At 43.6% G+C, this 26,303-nt stretch overlaps 1 protein-coding gene across 2 annotated transcripts in view; it reads left to right on the top strand.

The window, feature by feature from the left end:
• Positions 1-26,103, top strand: part of LOC146785833 (uncharacterized) — a 63,826-nt gene extending 37,723 nt beyond the window's left edge. Inside the window, exons 5-7 of one of the 2 annotated variants that reach the window (XM_085633753.1) lie at positions 683-825; positions 23,853-24,050; positions 25,859-26,103. In XM_085633753.1, coding sequence (XP_085489879.1) covers positions 683-825; positions 23,853-24,050; positions 25,859-25,970 — 453 coding nt within the window. In that variant the 3' untranslated portion in view covers positions 25,971-26,103. The remainder of the gene's footprint in view (positions 1-682; positions 826-23,852; positions 24,051-25,858) is intronic. The other variant, XM_085633752.1, reaches the window with a different exon arrangement.
• The last annotated feature ends 200 nt before the right edge of the window (positions 26,104-26,303 follow it).

Here is a 26,303-nt window from a genome sequence, read left to right as displayed (position 1 = left end):
GGGACGCACATGCGCTATGGGCTTGTACAGCAGCCTGAGAAGACTGTGAGGAGCATTGCCAGCACCCCCAAGTTTCACTTGTGAATCTCTACTGAAGAACAACAATCCTGACACAGGCAGTGTGTTCACCCCACCTGTTGTAACAGAATGTTGCTGTCTGGCCTGGAGTGGAAGCTAGGAGGCAGGGACCATGGGGGGCGAGTGGAGCCCTGGCTGGACTTATTGGGTTGTTGCTGTGACCTAAGGGCCTAACATGGAATAGAGAACGTACCTCCTCCCCGATTGGCTCCAGACTCTTGTGTGGGGGCCCTGGCTCCCAGCTACAAAGCTGCATGTTTTTAGATATCCTAGTCATCGAAGCACTACTTTGCTATAGTGCACACTACAACATGACACTTAGACCTTGGAGGAGTTGGGCAGTCCGTTACCAATAATCATAGCTACCAGTAGTGCAGCAGGTGCAATGGCACTGGGCCCCAAGGTTGTGAGGGACCCACTGTACTCCAGTTATAACATTGTTTTTGTTGCCAACCAAGGGATGGGGGCATTTCATTGCTCGCATTAGGGTTTGTGGGACTTGATTTCAATTATAATTGTTATTGCTGCAGCTGACAGGGAAAGATTACTTTAGTGAGTAAATACATCTCAAATTGCATTTGTTTTATTTTCTGTTTCCTTTTAGAATGTGAACCTTTCATTTCAGGACTTGGGAGATCCTTATCAGCAAAAAAACTTTTATCGCATACTTCGCAGATTAATTCGAGTGGAAAGACTTTGGCTCGTAGACAATTCTTTGACAGACTTGAGTGCCATACGATTGCCAAGGTAGGTTTTATAACTGTGTTTCCTTGAAGCAGACACAGTATTTTCATTTGTATTTCTTTTTGGCACACCTACAAGAAATCTGGTACATACAGAGTCAAACCCTCAATATAGTGAATTGAAAGTTGCGGGGTGATATTCAATAGGTAGTCATTGTACGCCATGAATATGAGTGAAGACAGTGGACATCACATAACATGGTATTTAGCTTGGGTAATATATGTTTTATACGATAGAAAAGTGTATGAACTAACCTCCCTATATGATTGGGTGTTGAGTAGGAGTGGACGGAATTTGTGTAGTCAAGCTCCGCAAATGCTCCGCGAAACGGTAAAAAATCTCCACGAACACGCAGAGTTCCGCGAACATGCAGAATTGCTTGTTCGGCCCGTTCGCAATGGTTTTTTCCTGTTCGCGAACACTGTTTGCATACTCGGGGGGGGGGGGAAATATCTCGCAAACACGCATTTTGAAAGCACGAACAAGCAAAAAATTCCGCAAAGGCGCAGATCTTGGAAATTTTGGCCATTCCGCCTTCTCCGCAGAACGCAAAATTACTCAAATTCCACAAATTCCGCGAGCAGAACGAAATTTACCACCCAGGCCTAGTGTTGAGGGGCCTTTCATGGCTGCAGTGAACCATTCTTGCTGCTGCAGTGGGCAAGAGGTGGATTACTGCTTACTGGCTGTGCCCTGTCAGAGATAGAGTCCCACACTGTGCACTATACCCTGCAATGTAAGCTCTTGCTCTGCCATTGGCAAAGTCCCTTTCTTCTACGCTGACCCTGCACTATCCCAAAGCAAGAGACTGCCCTCACTCCCCAGCTGCCACCCTTTGCACGATCACCAACTCATATGGCCATACCAAGCCATAGGCTGCCCTGTGCTTTGTGAGTGGGGCATGCCACAGCTGGAGATCACCCCACAATATGTTTAATTACACTGCATCCACTTAGTGGTAGCTTATAATATATTGTCACAAAGCAGCAAAAATGACACAAGAAGCGATAATTGTGAAACGAAACTTGATAAGTGTAAAACATGGATGTAGTTGTTCATATTGGAAGATTTTGAACTGTACAGAAAAGAAAAGTATTTACCACAAGAATAAAGCCCAAGGGGCAACTTGTTTTTTAAATAGCTGTATATTGATGGTTGAACGAAAGAATCCATCCATTTATCACTACACACTAAATTCACCAGTCTCCGTACTTTAGTGTCTTAAAGTACATTTCGGCTCTTTCAGTGCAACAGGTGATGGCCGACCCCAAGACCTCTCTCTTTCCCATCTACGTTTTCAGGTCTTTTCTGCTGAACTGATATCTAATTCCTTTCTGGATGAACGTTATATGCTTTTTGAGGGGGTGTGCATTTCTCCCTAGTACTTCTTGTCAGGCTGCTATAGCTAGATGTGAAGAAGTGAGATGTCCATCTGAACATATGTTGCACGGGTGCATAAATGTACATGAGGCTTCCACGGAATGTTGTCTTTGTAACAAAGACCAGCTGAGTCTGTTCCTTTGCTTCTCTTGTCTCATTTGCATCCTATTACCCATCTTCTAACAACAAAAAACCCAATACCATCGGCATAGACGTTTTAAGGCATAGGCAAAGTGGGCGCTGGCCCAGGGCCCCAACCTTTCAGGAGCCCCCTGATAGAGCCAGCTCTGTTCTGCATAGAGTCTTTCCCTGATGACCTTGAATAATTCTGAAACAGGTTGTTTTAAATATAATTTCCCTTTAATCTATTTTTAATGTGGGTGATGTGTGAGTCTATTACAGAAATTTTGCAGAGAAATGTTGTGTTTATGGTTCATACAACTTCCATAAAAAGTTCTTTTAGATCAAAACGGGAGCTCACATATGAGAAATGGGAGGGTGTCACAGAGATTAATTTGCAGTAATATTAGTGAGCTTCTGCTGTGTTACAGTATTCACAACACACATCCCTGTCTGTAAACACATTTCGAATTTGGACTAGTGTGTCTGTGCACTGTCCATGACATGGCCGAAGAGGGCATGCAAGAGCTTAAATTGGATCAGAATTTAAAAGCTGTTCTGAACAATGCGTTTGGCGCAGGGCCCCCAAAATCATTAAGATGCCCCTGACCATCGGGGCAGTTTTCCCTTCTCCGTGTTGTTTTTGCCCTACAGAGGCTCCTCTGCTTTACTCCTCTTTTTGTCACAGAGTACAGGGCCCATGGTCCCAAAGGACCTATAAAATTGGAGATCCAGTGCTACTATAGGACACCTATCAATGTTCCTGACATTGGGAGGACCACCACGTGTGGTATTGGCTTAGAGGGCAATCAGATAGTGCCCAGTTGGCTGGTCTGACTATTCTGTGTGTTGGCTGTATTTTTTGGCTGTTTGTGGACCTGTTTTATGGTCTGCAGGTGTGGTTTTACTGTTGATTTCCCTGATATTAAAACAAACATTTCCTAGAGCAAGTGTAAATCCATACTGTCTTCCATACATTGCAAAACACTCCTAGATCATGTCTTTGCAAGTTTAAAATCACCCTAATTTGCAAACACATGCCACCTTTTAGGGTCTAATTCACTAATGGTAGCAACTTATGCTTTGGTGCCCATGTGTAAGAAATTGAAGTATTAGTTGAGGGGGTTGAGAACCCACCTCAGATGATAATCGCCACCCTCAGGGCAAACCACTAACATCACTAATTAAACATGTGCTTAACTCTCTGGTAGCTTGGCAAAAAGCAGTAAGGCTTACGTAGACTCAATGTGTAAAGTATTTATGCATCACTTACGTAGAATCAATGTGTAAAGTATTTATGCATCACTTAAACAGTGATAAAGTCAACACACTAAACAAGAAAAATCTTAAACCAATTTAGAAAACTGGAGACTACTTTAATAATTAAAATGACACCAAAATAATAAAATCAAATGAATAGAACCAGAGATATTAATTTTTAAAGTTTGAATAAAAAATAGCACCAAAAAGCACAAAGCGCCACCATGATTATGTTGTCACACTAGACCACATCAATGTCAAAAGTTAAGGCCAATTGCGATGCAGCACAGGTGGCATTGAGGGACCAGGTTCATCTTGGTGGAATGTTTACAATTTGAGTTAAAAGGTTTTCTAGAGAAAAATGGTCTTCAACAAGTTGTTGTCAGGCAAGATCGATCCGATGCAGGGCTCAAGAATGGTGAGTTTCTGAAGAGCGTGATCCTGGCGCTGTCTTCCATGAATGTTGTAAATCTCCTAGCCGGCGAAGCCCAAAGTCTGTGCCAAGGAAGGCCCCAATGTCGGCAGGTTGCTGTTTGGTGTCGGTCCTACTGAAGCCCCCTCCGTTCCGACTTAGAAACTTTTCTGTAAGTCAGATATTTTTTAGTTGAATCTGACCGCCGATTTGACATCAATGATTTTGGCTCAATGGCAGTCCCAGTCTCCTGCCTGATCTTTGAAGGAAAAGTTGTCAAAAAGTTTCTAAGTCCCAGATTTGGCAGTTTGGCCGGAAGGAGTTCACTCTAACATCAGCCACAGGTTCACAGCCTGGGAGGACCTATTTGGGTCTTACAACTTATTCCAACAGAGGCCAGCAGCCAGGTCCATGGCAGGTCCAGTTGGAACAGGTCAGCTTATTGTGTCCCTATTGCTTAGGGTTCTCCAAAGTCAGTATTGGAAGGCCGGATCCATGCCAGACTTTTAGCATATTCCTATTTGGATAAATGTAGTTATCTTAACAATCTGGCATGGATCTGGCCCTCCAGGACTAACGTTGGAGAACCATGCTGTAGCTCAACCAGGAGTTGAGCCAACTGATTTTTTGAGTCACTCCTGTGGTCCTGGGTTCAAGGCAAGCTCCTCCAGTCTTACTTCAGGATTCAGACAGCAGAGCAGTTCTTCTTCTGATCTTCATAGGTCAAGGAGTGACCAACATCACAGAACCCTTCTTTCCCTTTTCAGAACTCCAAGAGTTGTTTTCTGTGATAATGGGCAAACCCTCCCTTTTTGCCACTGCAAGCCAGTTCCGGGTTTGGAGCCAAGATAACCAGCAAGACATAGGGAAGCGGGTCTAGGAGTGAGCTACATCTGCCAATGACAGGGTAGGCACCTTTTGAAGCTTAAGAAGTGGCTGGGCAACACATCTAAGGCCATTCTGCTCAAGGAAGAAAAGCACCTATACACTCCCAAGCCTTTTGTCAAAAGTCTGAGAACAATACACATTGCACCATTCAGCAGTCAGGTGTCACTGGACAGTTGGTTTAGGAATGAAAATTAGAACTTTCTCAATGTGTAATTTTCAAAATAGTGATATGAAATCTGACTTTACCATTATGTTTGATTTTAAATTTCTATTAGAAAAAGTCCTTGAATAATATTTTTCTAGCAGCTCCCAAAACCAAAATGATGTATTATAAGTTGTAATGTTTACCCAGTGTTTCTCTATGGGAGAGTGAGCATTGCTACAGTGAAAAACAACTTCAGAGGGTTTTCACCGCCAGGACACGTAAATCTTTAAATATTCATGTCCTACGTTTTGAACATGATGCACTGTGGCCTAAGAACATGTAGGGCCTACCTTAATGGTGACTTATAAGTATACGTATTGAAAAGGAAGGTTTAGGCCTGGCAAAATGTTTATTTACCAAATTCGAAATGACAGTTTAAAACTATTAAATGCAGTCTGCACTTGCAGACCTGTAGACATTTTTTACAGTGCTTCTTTAGTGGGTGGCACAATGATTGCTGCAGTCCATTAGTAGCATTCAAGTACAGGTTCTGGGTACATGTTGTACCATATACTAGGGATTTACAAGTAAATTGAGGGTGCCAATTAGGTATTTGCCAAATGTATCATGTTTAAAAGGGACACCACTAGCACTGTATCACTAGTGAGCAGGAGTAAAGTGCACAGAGCCCTATAGCCCCAAAAATGGGTTTAGCTAAAGAAGGCAAAAATCTGGAGGAATACCACACAAAAGATGGTCATTTCCAACACTGGGCCTATTTTCTGTCATAGTCCAACTCTGTAGTCGGCTCTTTCGTAAACTAGTATACACATTAAATTATCTGTGGGGTCAGGATTGGATGGAAGCTCTATTATAGCCGATCCATGCTCACCCCCTTCAGTAACTCATGCATCCGACATTTGTGGGCATATTTCCTCTTGAGATTGGGTTCTGAATCAGGATACTCAGTATGCCCTTTTGAGACATGTTGTGTTTCTCTCTGGTTAGCACCGTCAGCTAAAGTATGCCCCTCCTACTCATAGGTTCCTCAGGTAAGTTTGCAGAGGGTGTTGCAGCATCCCTAAAATAACCATTCTGAACAATTAAGATGCTTTTAAATTTAGTTTTTATCTTGTTACATTTACTGCTTGTTCAAAGACCGAAGTTAAATGTCAAGCTGTGTCTTCTGACAAATCGTTACTTACTCTTTTAACATGGAGATCGGTGTTTACTTTTCTTACTGTGACTGTAAAGTTCTAGGATTTTGTAAAGTGAACCGTAGGCAAGTGCCTCTTTTAAACATGGTCACCCCCCCTTTTTGCCCCCTGGTACTGATGCTCTTGATTGGAAGTGCACCAGGCACCTTCTAACCAGGCCAGTGGCGGCTGGCACGGGCTGGGAAGGCACATGAAAAATAAAAGGCACTTACCTTTTCTACGAGCGCAATGTCCCCCTCAATCCTTCTCTCCTCGAGGCAGGCAGGCTCCCAACTCCCAAGCCAATCTTGGCTCTTCTCTCATACAGTGAGAGCAGCGCTAGGAATGGTGGGAGCAGCCAGCCTCTATCAGCGCTCACAAGAGCACAGGAGGCCTTTGCTTTCTCTTACCCAGCTGTCGTAAAGACAGCTAGGTTAGAGAGGTTTAAAATGCACCCAGAGAGCGCCATAGAGGTACCCCCTGTAACCCTACCAGTCACTTGGGGCCTCATGTAGGAAGCCAAATACCGGTCGGTAACGGCCGAAATTCGGTAAATATCCCGTTACCGACCGGTGTTTAGGCATTTGCTATGTAGGGGGCTGATTTCTGGATTCGGTATTTACCGAATCGGAAATTAAGAAATCGGTAAAATACCGATTCGGTAAATACCGAATCCAGAAATCAGATGTAGGGAGCACTCTAAAGAGTGAATATTAGTATTAGAAATTCGTTATTTACCACCAAATACAGGTTGGTGATAAATAACGAATACCTTGCAAAAAGCAATATTTTGCAGATTTAAGAGTGCCATGTGGCAGACATACATGCCCTTAGGGCATGTATGTGCGCCACATGTGCACACATGCAAGATTCAGGGGTGCAACAGGGTGTCAATGTGACACCCTGCCACCCTTGAATATGCTCCCCCCATTACCGAATCGGTATTTACCGAATCGGTAATGAGGCATACCTTCCCATTGATCCCTATGGGCCTCCAGGCCCATAGGAATCAATGGGAAGGTATGCCTCATTACCGAATCGGTAAATACCGATTCATAATTACCGAATTTTTCCGATTCGGTAAACTTTACCGAATCATTACCTACATCACATTTACCGATTCATAAATACCGAATCGGTAAAATTCGGTATTTATGAATCGGTAAATGTGAGGCTACCTACATATGGCCCCTAGTGTGTTGTTTCACTGTATCTTCCAGCCTGCCACCACAGACAGGTTCCTGAACCCTGCAAGTGAGAGCCCACGTTCTCAGGAACAATGCCTGAATGGCAGAAAGTTTTCTCACCTCTTCCAGCAGGATGGCTAGCTATTTTGTATATCAAGGCCAGAGGCTTCATAGCCTCTCCCGCCTTTGATATGCAACCCCAGCTTCCTGTCCAGACCTGGGGAACACACCACCTGCCCTGGGTCCCATTTGTCACCAGAGCAGGTAGGAAATTAGATATTCAGGAGGTCTGTTTCACTCATAGTTTAGTCACACCCCTAAGGTGGGCTACCTGCAGTGAACAGCCAAAGAAGGGTTTCACCATCTTGTTTTTGGTGAAAATAGAGACTTCTGGGTCAGGGTTATGCCCTCTCCCCACAAGAAGTGGTCATATAGGGTGTTGGGTAGTCCATTGGCTATTACCCTATACTCCCCTAAATGCCCCTAAATTGAGTATTTAGGGGACCACCCAAAATCAGACAGACATATTTGACTATCTGGGAATAGAAGAAGGACAAATACAAGACAGCACCGGGAGAATCAAGGACCTGCACAGAAACTGGTGCCAAACCCTGCCTTGCTGCTTGCTCCTTAAAGATTGCAAAGACCCAACTTGTCCTGTGGCTGTGCATCCTCCTCAACACTTGGATTACTGCCCAGCACTTTGACAACCATCTAGCATCTCCTCTGGAGTAGAGGAGCCATCCCCTGCATCTGCAGGCACCAACCACATCTGCCCAGTTCACTGTGTTTTTGGCCATCGGGCCCACTGAGGGAGCAGCACTTCAGGATGAGGTTTTCGTGGCTCTAGGAGGTCAGTCCCGCCTCTCTGCTGACTTTCGAGATGCCAGTCACTCCAGGAATCCCCCTGCACCAACCAATACCCTGAGTACAGAGGCACATGCACCAGCCAGCACTTGTCCCATGTCCAACCTGGACACCACCGCCTTGGAAGCATTCCTACACATCGGGGGACTTCAAGACTGATCAGACCCATGACCAGAGTGACCCTGCTGTTTGTTTTTCCTTCCTCTACAGGCAACCGACAATAGTGTAAGCCTTGACCTCAAGTGGCCAGTCAGCCAAACACCTCTTCAATGAGTTCCCCCAGTCGGTATCACAACTCCTGACTATGTCTCCTTGGCCTAGTGGTCCCCGTGACCTGAGCTCCACTTTAGGTTCAGCCGGACATGTCCCCAGGTCCCCCATTGCAGCTTCTTTGTTTCAGGTCTCCTTGCCTTTACTGGTGTTGCTCTCATGGCTACCATCCCGACCAGCACCTCTGCACCTGGACACACCAGATCAGGTAAATGGAAAGTGCTGGTGGTACTTTGGACATTTGCCCACTAGCACCTCAAGTCCCAAAGGGAACCCCTAAACTCCGACTTCAAGTTTGCTATGTGTGTTTTTCCTCCCATAGGATAACATTGTAGAGTTCGAGGCTCTTACTTACAGTTATTCAAATATTCTGCTGTATTTCTTTGAAAATGAATGAATGACTGAATGAATGAATGAATGACAGGATTTTTAGAGTGCACAGATACTACGAGATTGTTCCGGGGCTTGGTACAGCCAGAAGGGAGGGTTGAATGCCTCTTATCCTTTAAACAGGTGTGTTTTCAATTGTTTGCTAAATAATTTTTTATCCGAAATGCAAGTGAGAGCCAAGGGAAGCTTTTTCCAGAGTTTAGATTCAATCACCGAGCTGGCAGAGCTGCCCCTTTTCTTCCTATTGGTGAACGGGAGGGCCAGTAAATGGGCCGACTGTGACCGAATGGCTCTTTTGGGGAGGTAGGGGTCCTCCTGTTGAGAAGGTACATACACAGCCCTAGCACACGCAATCATGGTTCAATGATATAAATTACAGTCCTGTAATAGAAAACACAACAGTTCTTTTCTTTTTGTTCCTCTTCAATCTCTTTTATTGTTTTGGGTTTCTTCTTTTGTTTCTATAGCCATCTAACACGTGTTTCGTCAGTGAGGGAAATACCTCATCACTTCTTCAGGGCTGCATAATAGGTGCTAAATCAGTCCAAAATAACCTGCTCACCAGTTCTAATTCCATCCCGGTCGGTGTGACTATTGGCGTGAAAATCGTGTCTTATACAATTGATTCAAAATATGTCCGTAATCATGTGAAAGTAGACCCTTCAGGCAAAACAGATGACACTTGGATATTAAGGTTGTGGAGGCTACCAATAAATTAGTGTACAAGCCAACTAGCATTCCAGAGGTACTATCTCCGCTCCCAAATTATTGTGTGTAAAATCCCTGGATTACCGTACCTTCATAATATCATAATCCAAAAGTGTTTTCAATCCTCAGTAGAGCAAGCGCGAGTATGCAACAGGTATCAGCGGCGTTCCTCACTCCCGACAGTACATCAAGACCCGAGAGTAAGAACTTCCGGGTCAATGTGTGAAGAAAGGACTAGCCCCCCCTGAAAACGGTTTTTAAATCAGGTTAGGGGAAGTTGGGTGATTCGCTTCCTCCTCTTTAAGCACCCCATATAAAGATAATATCAAGTTTTTATTACAATGTAGTGGGATAAGTCTCGGAGTGCCAAATACCCATCAAATCACCCTTTTTATACCAGTTGAGAAGATAACTGTTGTACCTTAATTCCCTTAAGTGCATTCCCCTCTTAGCTGCTCAGCCAGAATGAATGTGATGGATGCATGGAATGTTGGAGTGCCTGATGGGAGAGAGAGTGGAATGTTGGTGTGCCTGCTTGCGTGGAGAGAGTGACAGTTGGAGAGAGTGGGCTGAGCAGCAACCATGCTGCTCCTGGTGGGGCCATGATCTTGAACTAACTTGTAACTTACCAATAAACTTCTACTTGAACGTACCTCGTGACTACAATCCATCTTTTCAACATTGGCGACGATCTGGAAGAAACCCTGCGTGACAAGACTACTGAAGGTGAAGAAATTTTCATTTATGCAGAACTTTATGTGTACTAGAAACTACTCAAACCAAAGCAACTTTAAAAGCAAGAGATAAAAAACGCTACTTAAAGCTAAGCAACTTTTACAAGCAAGGAAAAGAACGCCCTCATAGGTCCCACCAGTGTCCTTCACCATCTGGACAGCCTGCCCGGGGTGCTTCACGTTCCTTACATCAATAGCGTTGACTTAAAAAAAAAATATATAGCGTTAACCACTTCATTTTCAAGATTGTCAGATCAAGAGACTGGTCCATCTGCACTGGATGTTTGTTTTTCAACCGAATATAGTATTGGACTCAAAAATGCGGAGACAACTTTGAGAGTCAGCGTGATTTATGACCCTTGACGACTTTTTGTCATGAGATTGGAGGGTCGATCTATCGAAGTTTGCTCTGTGTACTTTGCCAAGGGAGTTCGTGAGCCGCAAGTGTGGTGTCACTTATGTTATCCGGATCAGGTATGTGGCAAAACCGTTCCTTCTTAGATCAAACTGCGGCATTTTGGTGACTTTTTAACTGTTTGTAAAGCTTGCCGTTACACTCAGCGGCATTTGAATGGGTACCGCGAGCCACAGCACTTCAGGGTTAGCCACGAGACTGATGCAGTCTGTTAGAAGCCTGCCATGCTGTTACAAGGTCACCTTATTGTTCTCTGTTGTCCTGGCAACGTTACGAAGTTTCAGTCCTTTTCGTCATCGCCTCCGCATTTCTCAAGTCTCCTGCTCACTGACGCCTGCATGCATGGACGTGACGAGAGCCACCCGGTGCTCCGTCGTGCTGCGTGCCTCCATTTTGGGATCTGCACTGTCTTCATGCTCAGCGCTGTTGCCAACCGCGTTTGGTTATGACTATGAAATCGGAGCATCTGCCAACCAGTTTGTCTTTCTTTTTGGAGGACCATAAAGTTTTATTCCGGAAAAAAACATCAGGACATCGTTTCCAGGTGATTCTTTAGCCTGCTTAGATGCTTTGTGGAAATTGAGTAGCGTGGCGTGTTGAACAGTCGCACTGGTCACAAAAACCTTTTGGACTGAATTGATCTGATCATCTTTCGGAAGGAAAGCAGAAAGCCAACCTTTGAAGCACACAATAAGTAATATAAACGCCGAATGTTTCCAGTCTTGTTGATATGGTACAATTGCTGAGATACATTCTTAGAAATGGAACTACGGTGACAACTTTATTTGTTTTAGTTTTTTGTGTTTCAATGGACAGTGTTTCTCGACATGTGTTTTGCACTGTGGTTACTTCATACGTTTTCATGCTTTCGTTATGTGTAATGTTTTTTTAGTTATATTACAATGTTAGTGATACTTCACTGTATTGAGATTGCCGTTGACATTTCATAGAGAGTTATGCTTCACCCTATGTGTTTTCCTGACTTAGTTACTTTCAGGGTATCTGGCTTTTTTTTGTAGGGTATTTGTTGTTTAGGAGCTGGTCTTCTTACACTAGTTTTTATTCTTCAGTGGGGGTGGTGCGCACACCCTTCACACTGATTTCACCCTACTCAGTCTTTGGTGCCTAGTAGTAGTGTTACGTTTGCATTACCCTTTAGATTGTTTCTATCAGTGAATACTTGCGCAGTGGGCTGTGTACCCATCTTTAGTTAAAATGCGCAATGGGCAAGTGTACTCACCTTTTATTTAGTTATAGGTAACGGGCAGTGTATCCATCTTTAGTTTAGTTAAAACGTGCAATGGGTAGTGTACCCATCTTTAGTTAAAATGCGCAATGGGCAGTGTATCCATCTTCAGTTAAAATGCGCAGTGGGCAGTGAACCTTTATTTTATTTAGCAATATGTAATGGGCAGTGTACCCATCTTCAATTTAGTGAAAACGCGCAATGGGCAGTGTACCCATCTTTATTTAATAAGCGCAATGGGCGGTGTACCCATCTTTACTTGTAATACGCAATGGGCATGTACCCACTCTTTTTAGTTTGTTATACTCAGAGGTGCTTTTGTATATTAGTCCATGAGGCGTGCAAGAGAGGATGAGTGCATAGGTATTTACTTCTCTCGGAGTTCTGATTTAAAGTATGAGTGTTTTAGTTGAACAAAACATCTTCTGGAGTTCTTCACTCTCCTAGTCATGCACTATTTCCTCCATTGTGATGTGGGTAGAAATGTAGTTGGGGGTCAGACCTTTTGGTTTCCTTTTTCCCCAACTATCAGTTACGCTACCGCCTTGCACCTTTTTACCTACTTTCTTTGTTCTGCCTTCTCTAACCTCGGCTGTTATCTCCTTATATTCTGTTTTTTTCTCTCTTTACTTTTATCACACTTGAATGTTTTACATGCAAGGTTCTAACTTTTTCTATTGTATTTCCCAAGGGAAGGGGAAGTGCTATTTGTATCTTTTGAACTTGAATTCTTGCTAACTACCACTCTTCTTTCATTCTTGTTGCTTTTTGCTATTTACTCATTCCTTACTTCTATCTCATTACATTTTCATATTTATTCTTCTTATTTATTGTGTGCGATGTTACATGCATACTTATTCTTATTTTTGCTGCAATGTCGCAATTATTGTTGTTTATTGTTCCCAAGGGAAGGGGATATGTTGTACCTTAATTCCCTTAAGTGCATTCCCCTCTTAGCTGCTCAGCCAGAATGAATGTGATGGATGCATGGAATGTTGGAGTGCCTGATGGGAGAGAGAGTGGAATGTTGGTGTGCCTGCTTGCGTGGAGAGAGTGACAGTTGGAGAGAGTGGGCTGAGCAGCAACCATGCTGCTCCTGGTGGGGCCATGATCTTGAACTAACTTGTAACTTACCAATAAACTTCTACTTGAACTTACCTCGTGACTACAATCCATCTTTTCAACAATAACTTGTGCTGGTCTTATAAAAGACTGAGTGTGCAATTGTCAGCGCTTTAAAGGAGACTCTTGCCTTCAATGGGAGCCAGTGTAGCTGCCTTAGGTATAGGGAGAGTGAGGAATGTCTAGGGAGATTGAACAGCAGACGAACTGCCATGCTTTGATCCTTTTGTAGCCTCTGCATAAGGTAATCTGGGATACCCAGATAGAGGACATTGACATAGTCAAGTCTAGACAGAATAAAGGTCTGTACTATAGTCTTCTGGGCCTCCTATAAACAGCAGCTTCAGGAACAGATTCGTTTTTTACTTTGCTCCACGTTATCACTTTTAATTGTAGTTTTCTGCGATGAACTGCGCATCCTGGCACACCCTGACACGCCCCCATGCCGGCCTTTAAAGCCGGCTCTACAGTGTCCACCCAGCTCTCAGGAAGAGCCTTCACCCTTCTGCTGCAAACCTCGAACAAGTGTATATTTAATTTCCTTGTACGCACAAGCATGCGGTTTTGGAGGTGTCTGGCTCCCTGGTTCCATATTTAGGTGGCTTGACTTCGTAGATTTTAACGGATTTTATGTTTTCTTGGAATTTCTCACCATTGTTTTAATTTCTTCCTTAGTTACCAGTAGCTAGTCCTTCACAAGGGATCTTGTGAAGGACAGCAGAGGTTGCTGGACCCCAGTTTAGTGTTTTGCGTTGCTCGCATGTTATTACTTTGAATTATAGTTTTCTGCGTTGAACTGCGCTTCCTGGCACATCCCCATGCCAGGCTTCATAGCCAGCTCTACAGTGCATCTGCGCCGCTGCCGCGCCAAAGGCATGTGTAAGGCAATCCCGTCTGCGCTCGGACTGTGCTCAGCGTCAACCCCCCTGCCGGTTTGGCCCCCCATCAGGAGACTCCTATCCGCTACTCACGGGCAGAGTTGTTAAGCCTCAGACCCACAGGTAAAAGTTGCTCTCGGTCCATTTTCTCTCTGCCTGATTTAACCAAGGTGAGGGTTTGCCCGATTTGTAAGCTTTCTTTCACCAGTGATAAGGTTATTGCGCTTAGTTCTTTAGAGCACATATTCCCCAAATTCTCTACTCCTAATAGGGAATTCAGCTGTGTGCTGAAAAATGCAAGGTCCCTTACCAAGAACGCCATGGATTTTAGAGACCTCCTAGAAGCGCACATGGTGGATTTGGCTTTTGTTACTGAAACCTGGGCAAATGCAACTTCAGACCGTGGAGAAGCGTGGCTCAATGGTTAGAGCGGCAGACCCTGATGCAGAGGTCTGGCCTGGGACCAGGGTTCAATTCCCCGCCTCGGCGTGTCTTGGGCTCAAAAAAATTCCACGGACCTGACAATTCTCGCCTCGGTGCCTATTCCAATCATGGAGTCCCACTCTGCAACTCTGGGCAATAGCTTGCTTAATCTCCACAATGGCCCCCACAACGCTAAGGATGCCTGGCCTCCACCTTGGGGGTGCCCAGGAGTGGACACCTCACAGGGGATGTATGTCGTTACAACGCACACTTTTACAACGCATGCACTTACAACGCATTTTTTACAACGCAAAATCCATTACAACGCATTCCATTACATAGCATGACACTACAACGCATTTTTAAAAACTACCTTTACAACGCATTCCATTACAACGCATACTACCTTTACAACGCATACCATTACAACGCATAATATTAAATTGCATTTAAGGTAAGTATTAGATAGTATAGGGGTAAAAATTACTTTTCTAACTCCAGGGGGTGCAACAGTAGGGTAAGTGTTGGATAGTATAGGGGTAAAAATTACTATTCTAACTCCAGGGGGTGCAACAGTAGGGAAAGTGTTGGATAGTATAGGGGTAAAAATTACTAGTCTAACTCCAGGGGGTGCAACAGTAGGGTAAGTGTTGGATAGTATAGGGGTAAAAATTACTATTCTAACTCCAGGGGGTGCAACAGTAGGGTAAGTGTTGGATAGTATAGGGGTAAAAATTGCTATTCTAACTCCAGGGGGTGCAACAGTAGGGTAAGTGTTGGATAGTATAGGGGTAAAAATTACTATTCTAACTCCAGGGGGTGCAACAGTAGGGAAAGTGTTGGATAGTATAGGGGTAAAAATTACTATTCTAACTCCAGGGGGTGCAACAGTAGGGTAAGTGTTGGATAGTATAGGGGTAAAAATTACTATTCTAACTCCAGGGGGTGCAACAGTAGGGTAAGTGTTGGATAGTATAGGGGTACAAATTGCTATTCTAACTCCAGGGGGTGCAACAGTAGGGTAAGTGTTTGATAGTATAGGGGTAAAAATTACTATTCTAACTCCAGGGGGTGCAACAGTAGGGAAAGTGTTGGATAGTATTGGGGTAAAAATTACTATTCTAACTCCAGGGGGTGCAACAGTAGGGTAAGTGTTGGATAGTATAGGGGTAACAATTACTATTCTAACTCCAGGGGGTGCAACAGTAGGGTAAGTGTTGGATAGTATAGGGGTAAAAATTACTATTCTAACTCCAGGGGGTGCAACAGTAGGGTAAGTGTTGGATAGTATAGGGGTAAAAATTACTATTCTAACTCCAGGGGGTGCAACAGTAGGGTAAGTGTTGGATAGTGTAGTGTAATATTATGTGTTGTAATGGTATGCGTTGTAAAGGTAGTATGCGTTGTAATGGAATGCGTTGTAAAGGTAGTTTTTAAAAATGCGTTGTAGTGTCATGCTATGTAATGGAATGCGTTGTAATGGATTTTGCGTTGTAAAAAATGCGTTGTAAGTGTAGTGCGTTGTAAAAGTTGCGTTGTAAAGGTTGTTCCCCCTCACAGGGAAAGCCAGGATGGGTTCCACAGCGGTATTCGTACAAGTGCCTTGAGACCCTTGCGGGTGAGTAGTGCGCTATACAAGTATCAATTTACATTACATTTACATTACCTGCATTTTATTTCTGCCACTCTGCCTGGATATGGCATTTTTAGGCTTGCCAGGATTGGGAAAAGAGGCAGAGGTCCAGGTTTTTTTTTTATTGGGACCCTTTCAAGGTATCTTTTACGCTGCTATCGGTGACACCTGACTGTGAAGCACTTTCATTTAAAATATCACTCACCCACCAGTTCTCCTTCAAAGAGGTTCTAATTTATAGGCTTCCGGGCCCCAGACCCTCCATCATACATAATGTCTATCAGTTGTGGGATAGAAAGCTAACCACTCTGATTTCACTATTCTTGGTGATTTTTAATTTCAGGCTCAAGAACTCATTAGATAAAGATACTTTCAGTTCTTGGACCTAATGTCAAGATTAGGCCTTTTGCAACTGTACAACATGCTCACACATTCAGCTGGCCATTCTTTAGATGGGATTTTTTCTAACAATACTTTTCTCCAAGTGACATCCTTTCTTCCATTGCTCTGGTGCGACCACTATGCGGTCATGTTTCACCTGAAACTGGAAGAAAAGGTCCCTTTATTCACCAGCAAGAGGGTCAGCCTCCTCCCATCCCTGGCATGAAATCAACTTGGATGCATTCAATTCATATTTAGGGCAATCTAAGACAGAAATCACCTCAGACCTGGATCAAGCTACCGGAAATTATCATTGGTGGTTTGACTCCAGCATTTCCTTGCTGGATCCACCTAAAAATAAATAAAAATAGCAGAAAGTCCCTTTCTAAACCTTGGTTCGATAATAATCTTAGAGTTCATAAACAAGCCTGTAGAAGGCTTAAACGGATATTACGCTCTAATTATGACCTTATTGATAAGGTGGCTTATAACAGGCTCTAGGAACTTACAAAAACTTGATTTCCAAACCCAAACCCAGCTATTTTATGGTGAAAAGTAAATCCTCTTTGAATGTTCCAAATAACTTGTTGCAATAATGGGGAGAGGATGTGGTCCGTCGGCTACGCTGCCGACTTTGGTGCAGAAAACCAGAGTTCAAGCCTCGAGGTCGGTTCCACATCCTGTGATTCTGGGCAAATCACTTAATCTCCCCGTGCCTGAATGTGTAATGTAAATACGGTGCTCATGTAAAGCGCTCCAATACCTCCGGGTCGAGTTTGCGCTATATAAATGTGCAAAAAAAAAAAAAATAGTCCAAAAATTAAGAGGGGCCTATTAGAATGTCGGGCGGATCGCCACCGTCATGCGGGCGGTGGCGGTCCGCCCGACATTCTCCTCCGCCCGCCACCCATTTCCCCCCACCATATTAGTATGGAGGGGGGGAACCCTGGCGGACTGAAAGACCGTCGGCTGGTTTTCCGCCGGTCACACAGGTGACCGGACGGAAAAGGGGCCTGATATAGTGCCGGTGTCTGCTAGACACCGCGATCCTTATAAGGAAGGCAGCGGGAAGCAGCCTTTCCGTGGCGGGAAAGGCATGCGGTTTCCTGAGTTGGGGGCACATTGCGGGCCCACAGGATGTTGGGGGGGCACATGGGGGTACCATACCATTTGCATGGACGACGTAGCAGGCACCGCGCGGTGCCTGCCACGTTGTGCATGCAAATTGCGGCGGGTGCTGCTGACAGCTACGCCCGCCTCAATACAAAAAATGCGGGATGCGCCCGCCAGTGTGGCGGGCGCATCCTAATTGTCCATGTGGGACCGCCGCACCCTTAGCGGGCAGTCCCATTTCCCGGGGGGATGGCGGGCGGACAAAGTCCCCCGCCATCATAATAGACCCCCTAGTTAGGTTCCTGAGCCTAACAATAAGTCAGCCAGTAAAGAATTTCGTAGCTCATTAGCCATCTTCTTTCAAAATGAGGTAGGAGCTGTCTAAAACCTGTTCTTGGCCAATCACTCTGTCAATAAACTACACACAGAGATGGATGAGATTAATGACATTGACTCAATAGATGACAGTCCTCCGGGCTTTCCTATCTTCAGTATAAATGTTCTGGACATTAAAATAAAAAATGTGCTGTCTGTAAAACCCAGTATGCTACCGGACCATGCATAAGTAATATATTTGTGAGAGTGTGCTCCTAAATGCAACACTGGCTACGTATCAAAAGGTTCCACCAACGCTGCTGCAAGAACTTGAAGAGGGGCAGGAGCTTCCTTGTGATAAGTGAAATGTCTTTAATCTCCTCTCCTGTCAGTCCTGTAGAGCTTGCACAAAACTCTCTGTTTGAAGTGCAGTATTGGCGGCTCTTGTGTTTCTTTATTTCTTATGCACAAAGTTACGTCTCAAGTTAATTTACCAGCCATCAGGCGAGGAGGTGATGAACACGAACCCAACTTGCAGTTTTTTTCCTTTCACTTTTTTGTGCTTTTCAGGTTTTTTTCATCTTTGCTGTGAAGAGTTTTAACAATTAGGAAAGAAAAATATACACATTTTTAGTGATTGCAGAAGTGAGGCATTGCAATCTAAATATGTTGTATTTGCGAAAAAAAATTGTTTGGCTTCTGTTCTTTGTATGTTGTCAAGGATCTGCATTAAAAAATAAAATTAAGAAATAAATATATTTGTTTTTGTAACGGTTAATATCAGAGTTTCGCCTTTCCTAAACTTTGCAAATTAGGTGTGTTACTGTTGCAAATAGGTTCTCCCCATTTTGTACGCTCAGATTTTTTTGCTTTTGGATCACCCGGTTTTTAGACCTTTATTTTTAGTGAGTCTCCTTATCTGAATCGCACTCCCAATTCATGGTAAATTGGACTATGTGTGTTTACAGCCACTGTCTGCCTTTTAAAATGAAGCTGCTGCAATGCAGATGGGGTCAGGGGCACTGGGCTGGTTGCATGTGATCAGGTGCATGTGGGCATGGGTACAGGCTTCACGTGAAAGACTAAGGTCGCGCACAGTCTGGTAGTTGCACACAGGTAACTTTCCTGTGGCAGTTTTATACTGCAAATTTGACTTGTCAAAATATCCCTTTTGACAGGACTAAACATTCTTTCTAAATATTAATAAGTCACCCATATATTGGCCTTATTGCCCATAAAGTCAGGATGCAGATATTTAAAAGTGGGGCATGTAGAAATTAATATTGAACCTTTCCCTACAATGAAATATACCAGAAAATGATTTTCTCTGTAGCAAGGCTAGCTGCTGCCAGATGGATTCATTGGGCTACATAGTTACATTTATGAAATGCTAAATTTAGATTGGTAGCAGCTAGTAAAATACTTACAATCCTCTTTAATGGTGAGGTTGGGTTTTACATTATTATTTTAGAAAATGCACTTTTTAGAAGTATTTTCCTTCCTAAAGTTTCGGGGAGTTTCCATCTGCCTGAGTTGGTGATGGCTCTCACTTTGGGAAATGCATATTGGAGCCAGACAGTGCACAAATGCGCCTGGGTGTAGTGGGGAGTGAGTCTCAGTGCTGACAGGATGCTGTGGCGGAGCTGGACTCTGCTCTGATTACACTTCAAAGGAATTTTTCTCAGCAAACACAAAGAGACCTGACACCAGCCTTTTGTTTTACCAGGCCTGGAGTCAAACCCAGGAAAAGGGAGAGGTTAGACAAAAGGGGAAGTCCCCCACCCACAAGATGGACTGGGCATAAATGTGGCACCCCAGAACATGAAGGAGAGCAAGATTTTGGACCAGGACTGCAACAGCAGCAACATCATGGGCAGCTGGAACAACAAGCCCCCTGATACCTTTATGGGCTGAGGACTCTGTCTACAGCTGACTTCAGGGCTAGTGGGTCTCTCCAGGGCCAGTGATGCTGGCTCCCTTACACCCCTTGGAGGACCAGCTAGGAAAGACTTGGACTCCACTGCCCACAGGATGCACTGCAAGAGTGCAGGAGGCCATGGGGGTCTGTACAGTGCACAACACAGTAGACAGCTGGCACAAGGAGCCAACTATACCAGCTCCCTGCAAAATATGTAGCTTGTGAAGCCATGAAGCCTGCTGAACATGTTCCTAGAGCTCACCACCAGGAGTAAAATGAGCCCAAGATCTTTGAAACTGGCCCAACTGAACCCGTGTTATGCACCTTTAAGGATGCACTACTTTTTAACATTCCATAAAGATGAACAGAGCTCGTTCAGCCCCGCCACTGTTTCTAACCTTACCCCTGAGCGAATTTTTTTTTCCAGGAAGAGGCCACCCCTGGGCCTCCAGAAGAGAGCCTAGGTCCCAGGGACCCATCCCCGGGACCCAGAAGAATTACAATGTTCCCTGCTGCAGGTACACGAATGTAGTGCTCCTGCACGAGCACGGGAAAAGATGTTGCGGCTCCTGACGAGCACAGAGTTGTGTGTGGAGAGCCAGCCGGGGTCTCAGGGGCCTTTGTGCTCTCTCTGCAGTCGCAACCATAAAACCTGCCTTTGAGATGTCCCATATAGGACTGGGCACCGCTGTTCACAAACCAAGTGAAAGGAGTACAAATCGGCCGTTCCTAAAACAGCAGGAGAGCCGCAAATAAAATATTTATTGCTTCATGGAGGGAAGCGTCCCACAATGCCCTGTGGGGCTTGATTTGAATAGTTTTCTCTGGTTGTGGTGGCCCCGACCCAAAAAAATTAAGGGAGGTTTCTTGGGGGCCACAGGAGTTACAGCAGCCCCCCAGATGTAGGTTTTGAGGGGTGATGAAGTTCCTGGGACTGGAACCTTTGTTTAATAGCCAGGGAGTGCAGGGGCCTCTAGTAGTTAGTTAGTTTGCCTAATGGTGTATTAAAAAGACTCAGACATGATGTATTGTTCTTGAATGTTTTATTGACAATATATTGCAGACAGCGCAACATTACCCTTCTTTATTGACAACAATTATTGCCTTTAAAGATGGTTATTGATTTCAGTATTATAATTGTGATTTTTAACATGTAGTGATTGGTCTTTAAATGTTGTAAACCCTTGACCAAGCTAATAGGCTTGCCTTGCATTTTGTTGTGTTGAATCCTTGTCAAGGTCAATAAGCTTGCGTTAATTAAAGTGATACCCCCTGTATTGTGTTGTGTCATCTGGTATGAGTGAGTGTATTGTAACTTGTGGGAGTCTAATAGGATTTCAGAATGTCATCAAAGATAGTTTCAATCTGCGTGATGAACATATTTGTAAATTAAAGCGTAGTATGTAGCAGTATGTGTGTAATAAAGGTGCCTTTCCTTTTTCAAAGACACAGCACTGACTGGACAATCATTTGAGTTCTATTATTGCGTGCCAGTGAATGGTGATTACTAGCCCACACCACCTCCCCTGCGTAGTCCTAGCACTGCTCTGCTTTGCTACCATGAGAGAGTTAAGCGCTACAAAGTGGTGCCAGGTTCCTAGTAAGGAGACAGCTGTGGACCTTTTACTTACCCAGACCGCACATCCTCCACAAATAATAACCCAATTTCTTATGTTACTAATAGTCAATACAAATTCTTTATTTTGGTTTATCAAACCATAAAAGAAACAACCATACAGATCATGAATATATCATTTTAGACTAAAAGAGTGTTTTGGAAGACAAGTGTGCAAATGAGGAATGAAAGCGCTCAAGTTGACATCATAAAAAAAGACATTGACATCATATAAGTAAAACTATTTCACACAATTCATAACTTTGGTCTCTATAACATGATTATGGGGCTAAAGTGCAAGTGCATCATCAAAATTTATGTAAGTCAGTTTCCAGGTTAATAGCCCACTCACTGAGCAGAAAAAAAAGATTGCCCCTAATCTAAGAACAAAGCACTAGCACTAGTCACAATAGACTTAATTGGTAAGCTGCCGTGTCTAAACTGTGTGCACAACTTCCTGTCGGCTGGCACATTGTTGATATTGAAATAGCTTTTTAGGTGGCAATAAAATTTAAGATCAGTGAAAGCATCTGTTAGGCTGCTAGGTTGGCTTTTCCAAAAGTTGTTCTCGTCGACCCAAGCCCAATACAGTTTTACTTGACTTCTTGAGAGTGAAGGTGTGTGGCTGATAGCCTGAATTGGCAAACCAATACTAGACCGTAGGGCATTTACTTGTTTAATCCAGCCAATTTTGTATGCGGTGTCCAAATTAGAGACCTCGCAAAAAGCAGCTACATAGCGTGCCAAATCAGGGGGGAAGCCCATTCTATGCCAAAACAGCAATGGGCGGATCCTCGCAAGATCGTTGATGAACTTAATACCCAGATCAAGCTTGAAAGGGAGAATTGGTGTACTTGGGGGAAGGGATATTAGGTTTCTAAGGAACTTGTTTTTCACAGCTACGAGCTCATTAGAGGGTCCTTTGCCCCACAGCTCCACCCCATAAAGGGCACTAGTCACAGCCTTGCAGTTGTACAATTTAAAAGCAGGAGCTATGGGCCTGGTATGCGACAAGCAATGCTCCCTTCTCAAAGCCCCAGTAAGCTGAGTAAATTTCAAGTAGACCTTCTCTAAATGTCTCTTCCAAGCCATTCCCTCTGTTAATTTAATACTCAAGTAATCGAAGGAACTAACCCACTCAAGCGGGACATTATACAGGAGTAAGTTTCCCTTGAAAAATGTGTGCAGGTTGAACATCACTAACTTGGTTTTAGTGGTGTTAATGACCAAGCCCCTATCCTCACAAAAGGCCTTAAAGTGGTTTAAAAGTTTTTGGAAACCCATGGGAGTTTTGGAAACCGATAGTGTATCATCAGCGAATAGCAGTGTAGCAATTTGTTGGTTCACCAGAGAATGTGCATCAGCTGGTAGGGAGCACAAAAAGTCTGCTACCTGGTTGACGTACAGGGAGAAAAGGGTTGGAGCTAATATGCATCCCTGGCGGACCCCCCGCTGGATCGTGATGGGCTCGGTAAGTTGTCCCTGGTTTCCCCACCTCATCCAGGCATAGTTTCCATCATGCAACCTAACTAATATTTCCAGGATCTCCAAAGGCATTCCCATATCCCTAAGCACCCGCCATAATGAGTGCCTGGGCACAAGGTTGAATGCGGTTTTTAGATCAATGAAGGCAAGGTATAGACTTCCCTTGCCCAAGACAACAACCTTCCAGTATAACATAACTATGCAAAATACTTGATCCATTGTGCCGGTCTTCCGCCGGAATCCTGCTTGGAGTGGGGAGAGGATGTCATTCTCATCCATCCAGTCCTGGATCTTAACCGGGACGGAACGACAGAAGACCTTTTGGGCACAATCGATCAAGCTAATCGGATGGTAGTTGGAAGGCATCGACCTGTCCCCTTTCTTAAAGATGGGTACTACTTCAGCCCCTTACCACAAATCGGGGACCACCCCCCCCAGCTATGTCGTTGGCCAATATCATAAAATATGTAGCCCAGTTTTCCCTGTCTACGCGAAAAAGGTCACCTGGAATGGCATCCGGCCTGGGGCTTTCGCAGGTACAATTGTGTGAAGGGAGGACAAGATTTATTTTCTAGAGAATGAAAGAGTACGCGCTGGGTAGCCTATGTCCTGGAACAACTGATTTCTATCATATGTTCCAGTCAGAGAATAGAGGTCGCTAAAATGTTTATACCACTCTACAGCTTTAATATTATTGGCCTAATAGTCAATTTAACACTATTCAGTATTACAACCTACGAAGAATGAAAGGATGCGTTGGCTGAGATGGTATTCAAACTCGCAACATGGGACAAGCCCTCAGTTTGTTTGCTCATCCTGTGGACTATCCTATACATACCCGCTAAATACTTTTACACCCTAATGTAATGCTGATTGAGAATATCCCATCTTTTTGTATGTTATTTTTGGCATCTCTTTAAACTTTACAGATGCCGAGAATTGAACATCAGCAAAAATCACTTCACGTCCTTTAAACAGCTGCCAAAGATGCTGCAAATTCAGCACCTCTCATTGGCTGAAAACAACATTGAGACACTGAATGGAATATCAGACTTGAGGTGCACGGGCCTGGAATCCCTTGTACTGAAAACCAATCCATGTGAGTTTCAAGAAAACTACAGATCACAGTAAGTTCTAATGTTTTCTTCTTTACTGACTACAAAAATCCTGCTGGTTGACCTGGATGGTATCCAGATTTTCCCCAGAAGCATGAGATATGATGATATTGCCGAAGGAGAGGGTCTGCGCAAAGTCACATTGCTTAAGTTGGTTCAAATGGAACTTAGCCAAAGCAGACAATGAATGTCTTAAGGGGGTTTGCTCAAAGTTTACTTTCTGTGAATTTGTTATTATATTATAAAAACGTCTTTTGCTATGCCAGAGCCAAACAAGCATTTGCAAAACCATTAGGTTCAGATATTTTTTTTTAAAGTAATGCCATTCACATTCTTCAAAAACAGCATTCAGCATTTTATTGACGGAGTCTATACTATCTCATGTCATTACTAGAGGTCCCTTAATAGGGTATACACTTTTTTTTGCCGCATGTTGTTATACTTTGTGCCACCACAAGAGGAGCCATGAGTTACCAATAGAAAAAACAAACCAGCCTAGGTGCTGGGTGAAAGTCCTTCCTCGAGGACCTAGTTAAAATACAATCCTCTTCAGCAGGATCAAGATGTAGATTATTTGTGTTGGTTTTATATGCTGTAGTAATATGTTGGTCATTCATGTTTGTGGTTAACAAATTCACCTTTAAAATGTCACTGCCATTGTATCTCCTGAGGCTGTCATACTGTGAGGGGCAGGATGGAATTATTAACTCTAAATGCACCTTAGCTGCTTGGTTGCAGTTTACACACACACACACACATCTGTCTATATTTCAAGCACACTTCCCTGCAATTCATAAAACCAATAGAACTGGCTCATGAAATGAAAATGCCTGGGTGTCTACATCCATGGGGTAAGTCATCAATTCCTCCATGTGCTCCATCACTCATCCTTACACTCATTCATCAATTTATCCACACAATGACCCAATCCTGAATTCATCTTCTTGGCCACCCACAATACCACACACACCACCTCAAACTTTCAGTTATAAGTCAGACCTACTGGCTTTGTGGCCAGGCCTTACAGAGATTTTGGATGAGACAAAAATTATCTATCTCAGCTCAAGACAACCAACAGTAGTATGGTGTATGTCTGCATGATGGCAAATCTATTTAAAGGAGGGACGTGTTGCAAGTGATGGAGGCTGAGGTGGCTGTCCCAGTTGTTGAACACCCACAAACATGTGGTTCTCAAGGTTAGTAAATCCTTATTGAGGGCATGGGATGAGCATTATTCTTGGTATTTGCAACTGGCAGGGATTACTGGGAGGAGTCCTGTAATCCCTTGTGATTTCCATCACTACTCCAAACACAGGCATGAGTCAATTGGAGTACATTCATGGCTATCTTTGGGAATTTGGCACCCGAGACCACCTGTGCACAGGTGTCTCGCGTAGGTATCATATGCATTACACGCATATACATATGTCCATAAACATTAACTCTGCCAAACCCCTGTCCAAATGTGAACAAGGATAATAACATTAAAATTGAGTGGTGCGCCGCTCATTTTATTTGAATTGCAAAAAATAAAAATGTTTACCTATCACAATGAACAAGCGAGCAAATTAACATACGTAAGCAAAGGCATTAACCAGGAAAAAATAATTGCTTCATAAAGACCAAATGAGGAGTACATGAAAAGAAAGCACTTGTTTTCTTAATGTTTAATAGTATTGTCAATGCAAATATGAAATAATTCTTTTTCTCCACAAAATAGCCTTGAATTTAGCAAAATCTTATTTTTAGATGCAGGATCATAATTAACAATAAGGACTGTTTTGGGTATCGTTAATAATGATGTTCTCGTTTCTTTCCAGAGTGTTCTCCAGTTTGCCAAGTTTGAAGATTTTGGATGGTATTCCAAAATTGCCGGAGGATTTTTTACCAACACAAAGAAGTTTTTTCTCTAACATGTGCACAATACTATGAAATAGACTAATGTACCCTGTACTGCATCAGTGCACTAGTACCGTGTTCTACTGTGTAAGAGGCAGTGCTAAGCACGTCCTAACTTAGACATGGATTTGTTTTGTTATTTGTTCAATAAATATTGTTTTATGACAAAACTGTTTAATCAGAATTTAATTAGAAAAATCACGTGGGATGATGGTGGCCTACTGATGCTGCATCTTATTACTGATCCTGATATATCCTTTGTCTATGGCTTTCATAGGACTTTTTTGGTGGCTAACAGGTTCAGTAAGGGTGTGAAAAAGGTAAGTTGGATGCAAAGGGTGAATCAGCTGTGATGCAAGTATGTGG

The sequence above is a fragment of the Triturus cristatus genome, chromosome 11 (assembly GCF_964204655.1).
Source record: "Triturus cristatus chromosome 11, aTriCri1.1, whole genome shotgun sequence".
In the NCBI taxonomy this organism is placed as follows: domain Eukaryota; kingdom Metazoa; phylum Chordata; class Amphibia; order Caudata; family Salamandridae; genus Triturus; species Triturus cristatus.
Note: the sequence above shows the minus strand (reverse complement) of the source record. Positions and strands in the feature narration are given on the sequence as shown.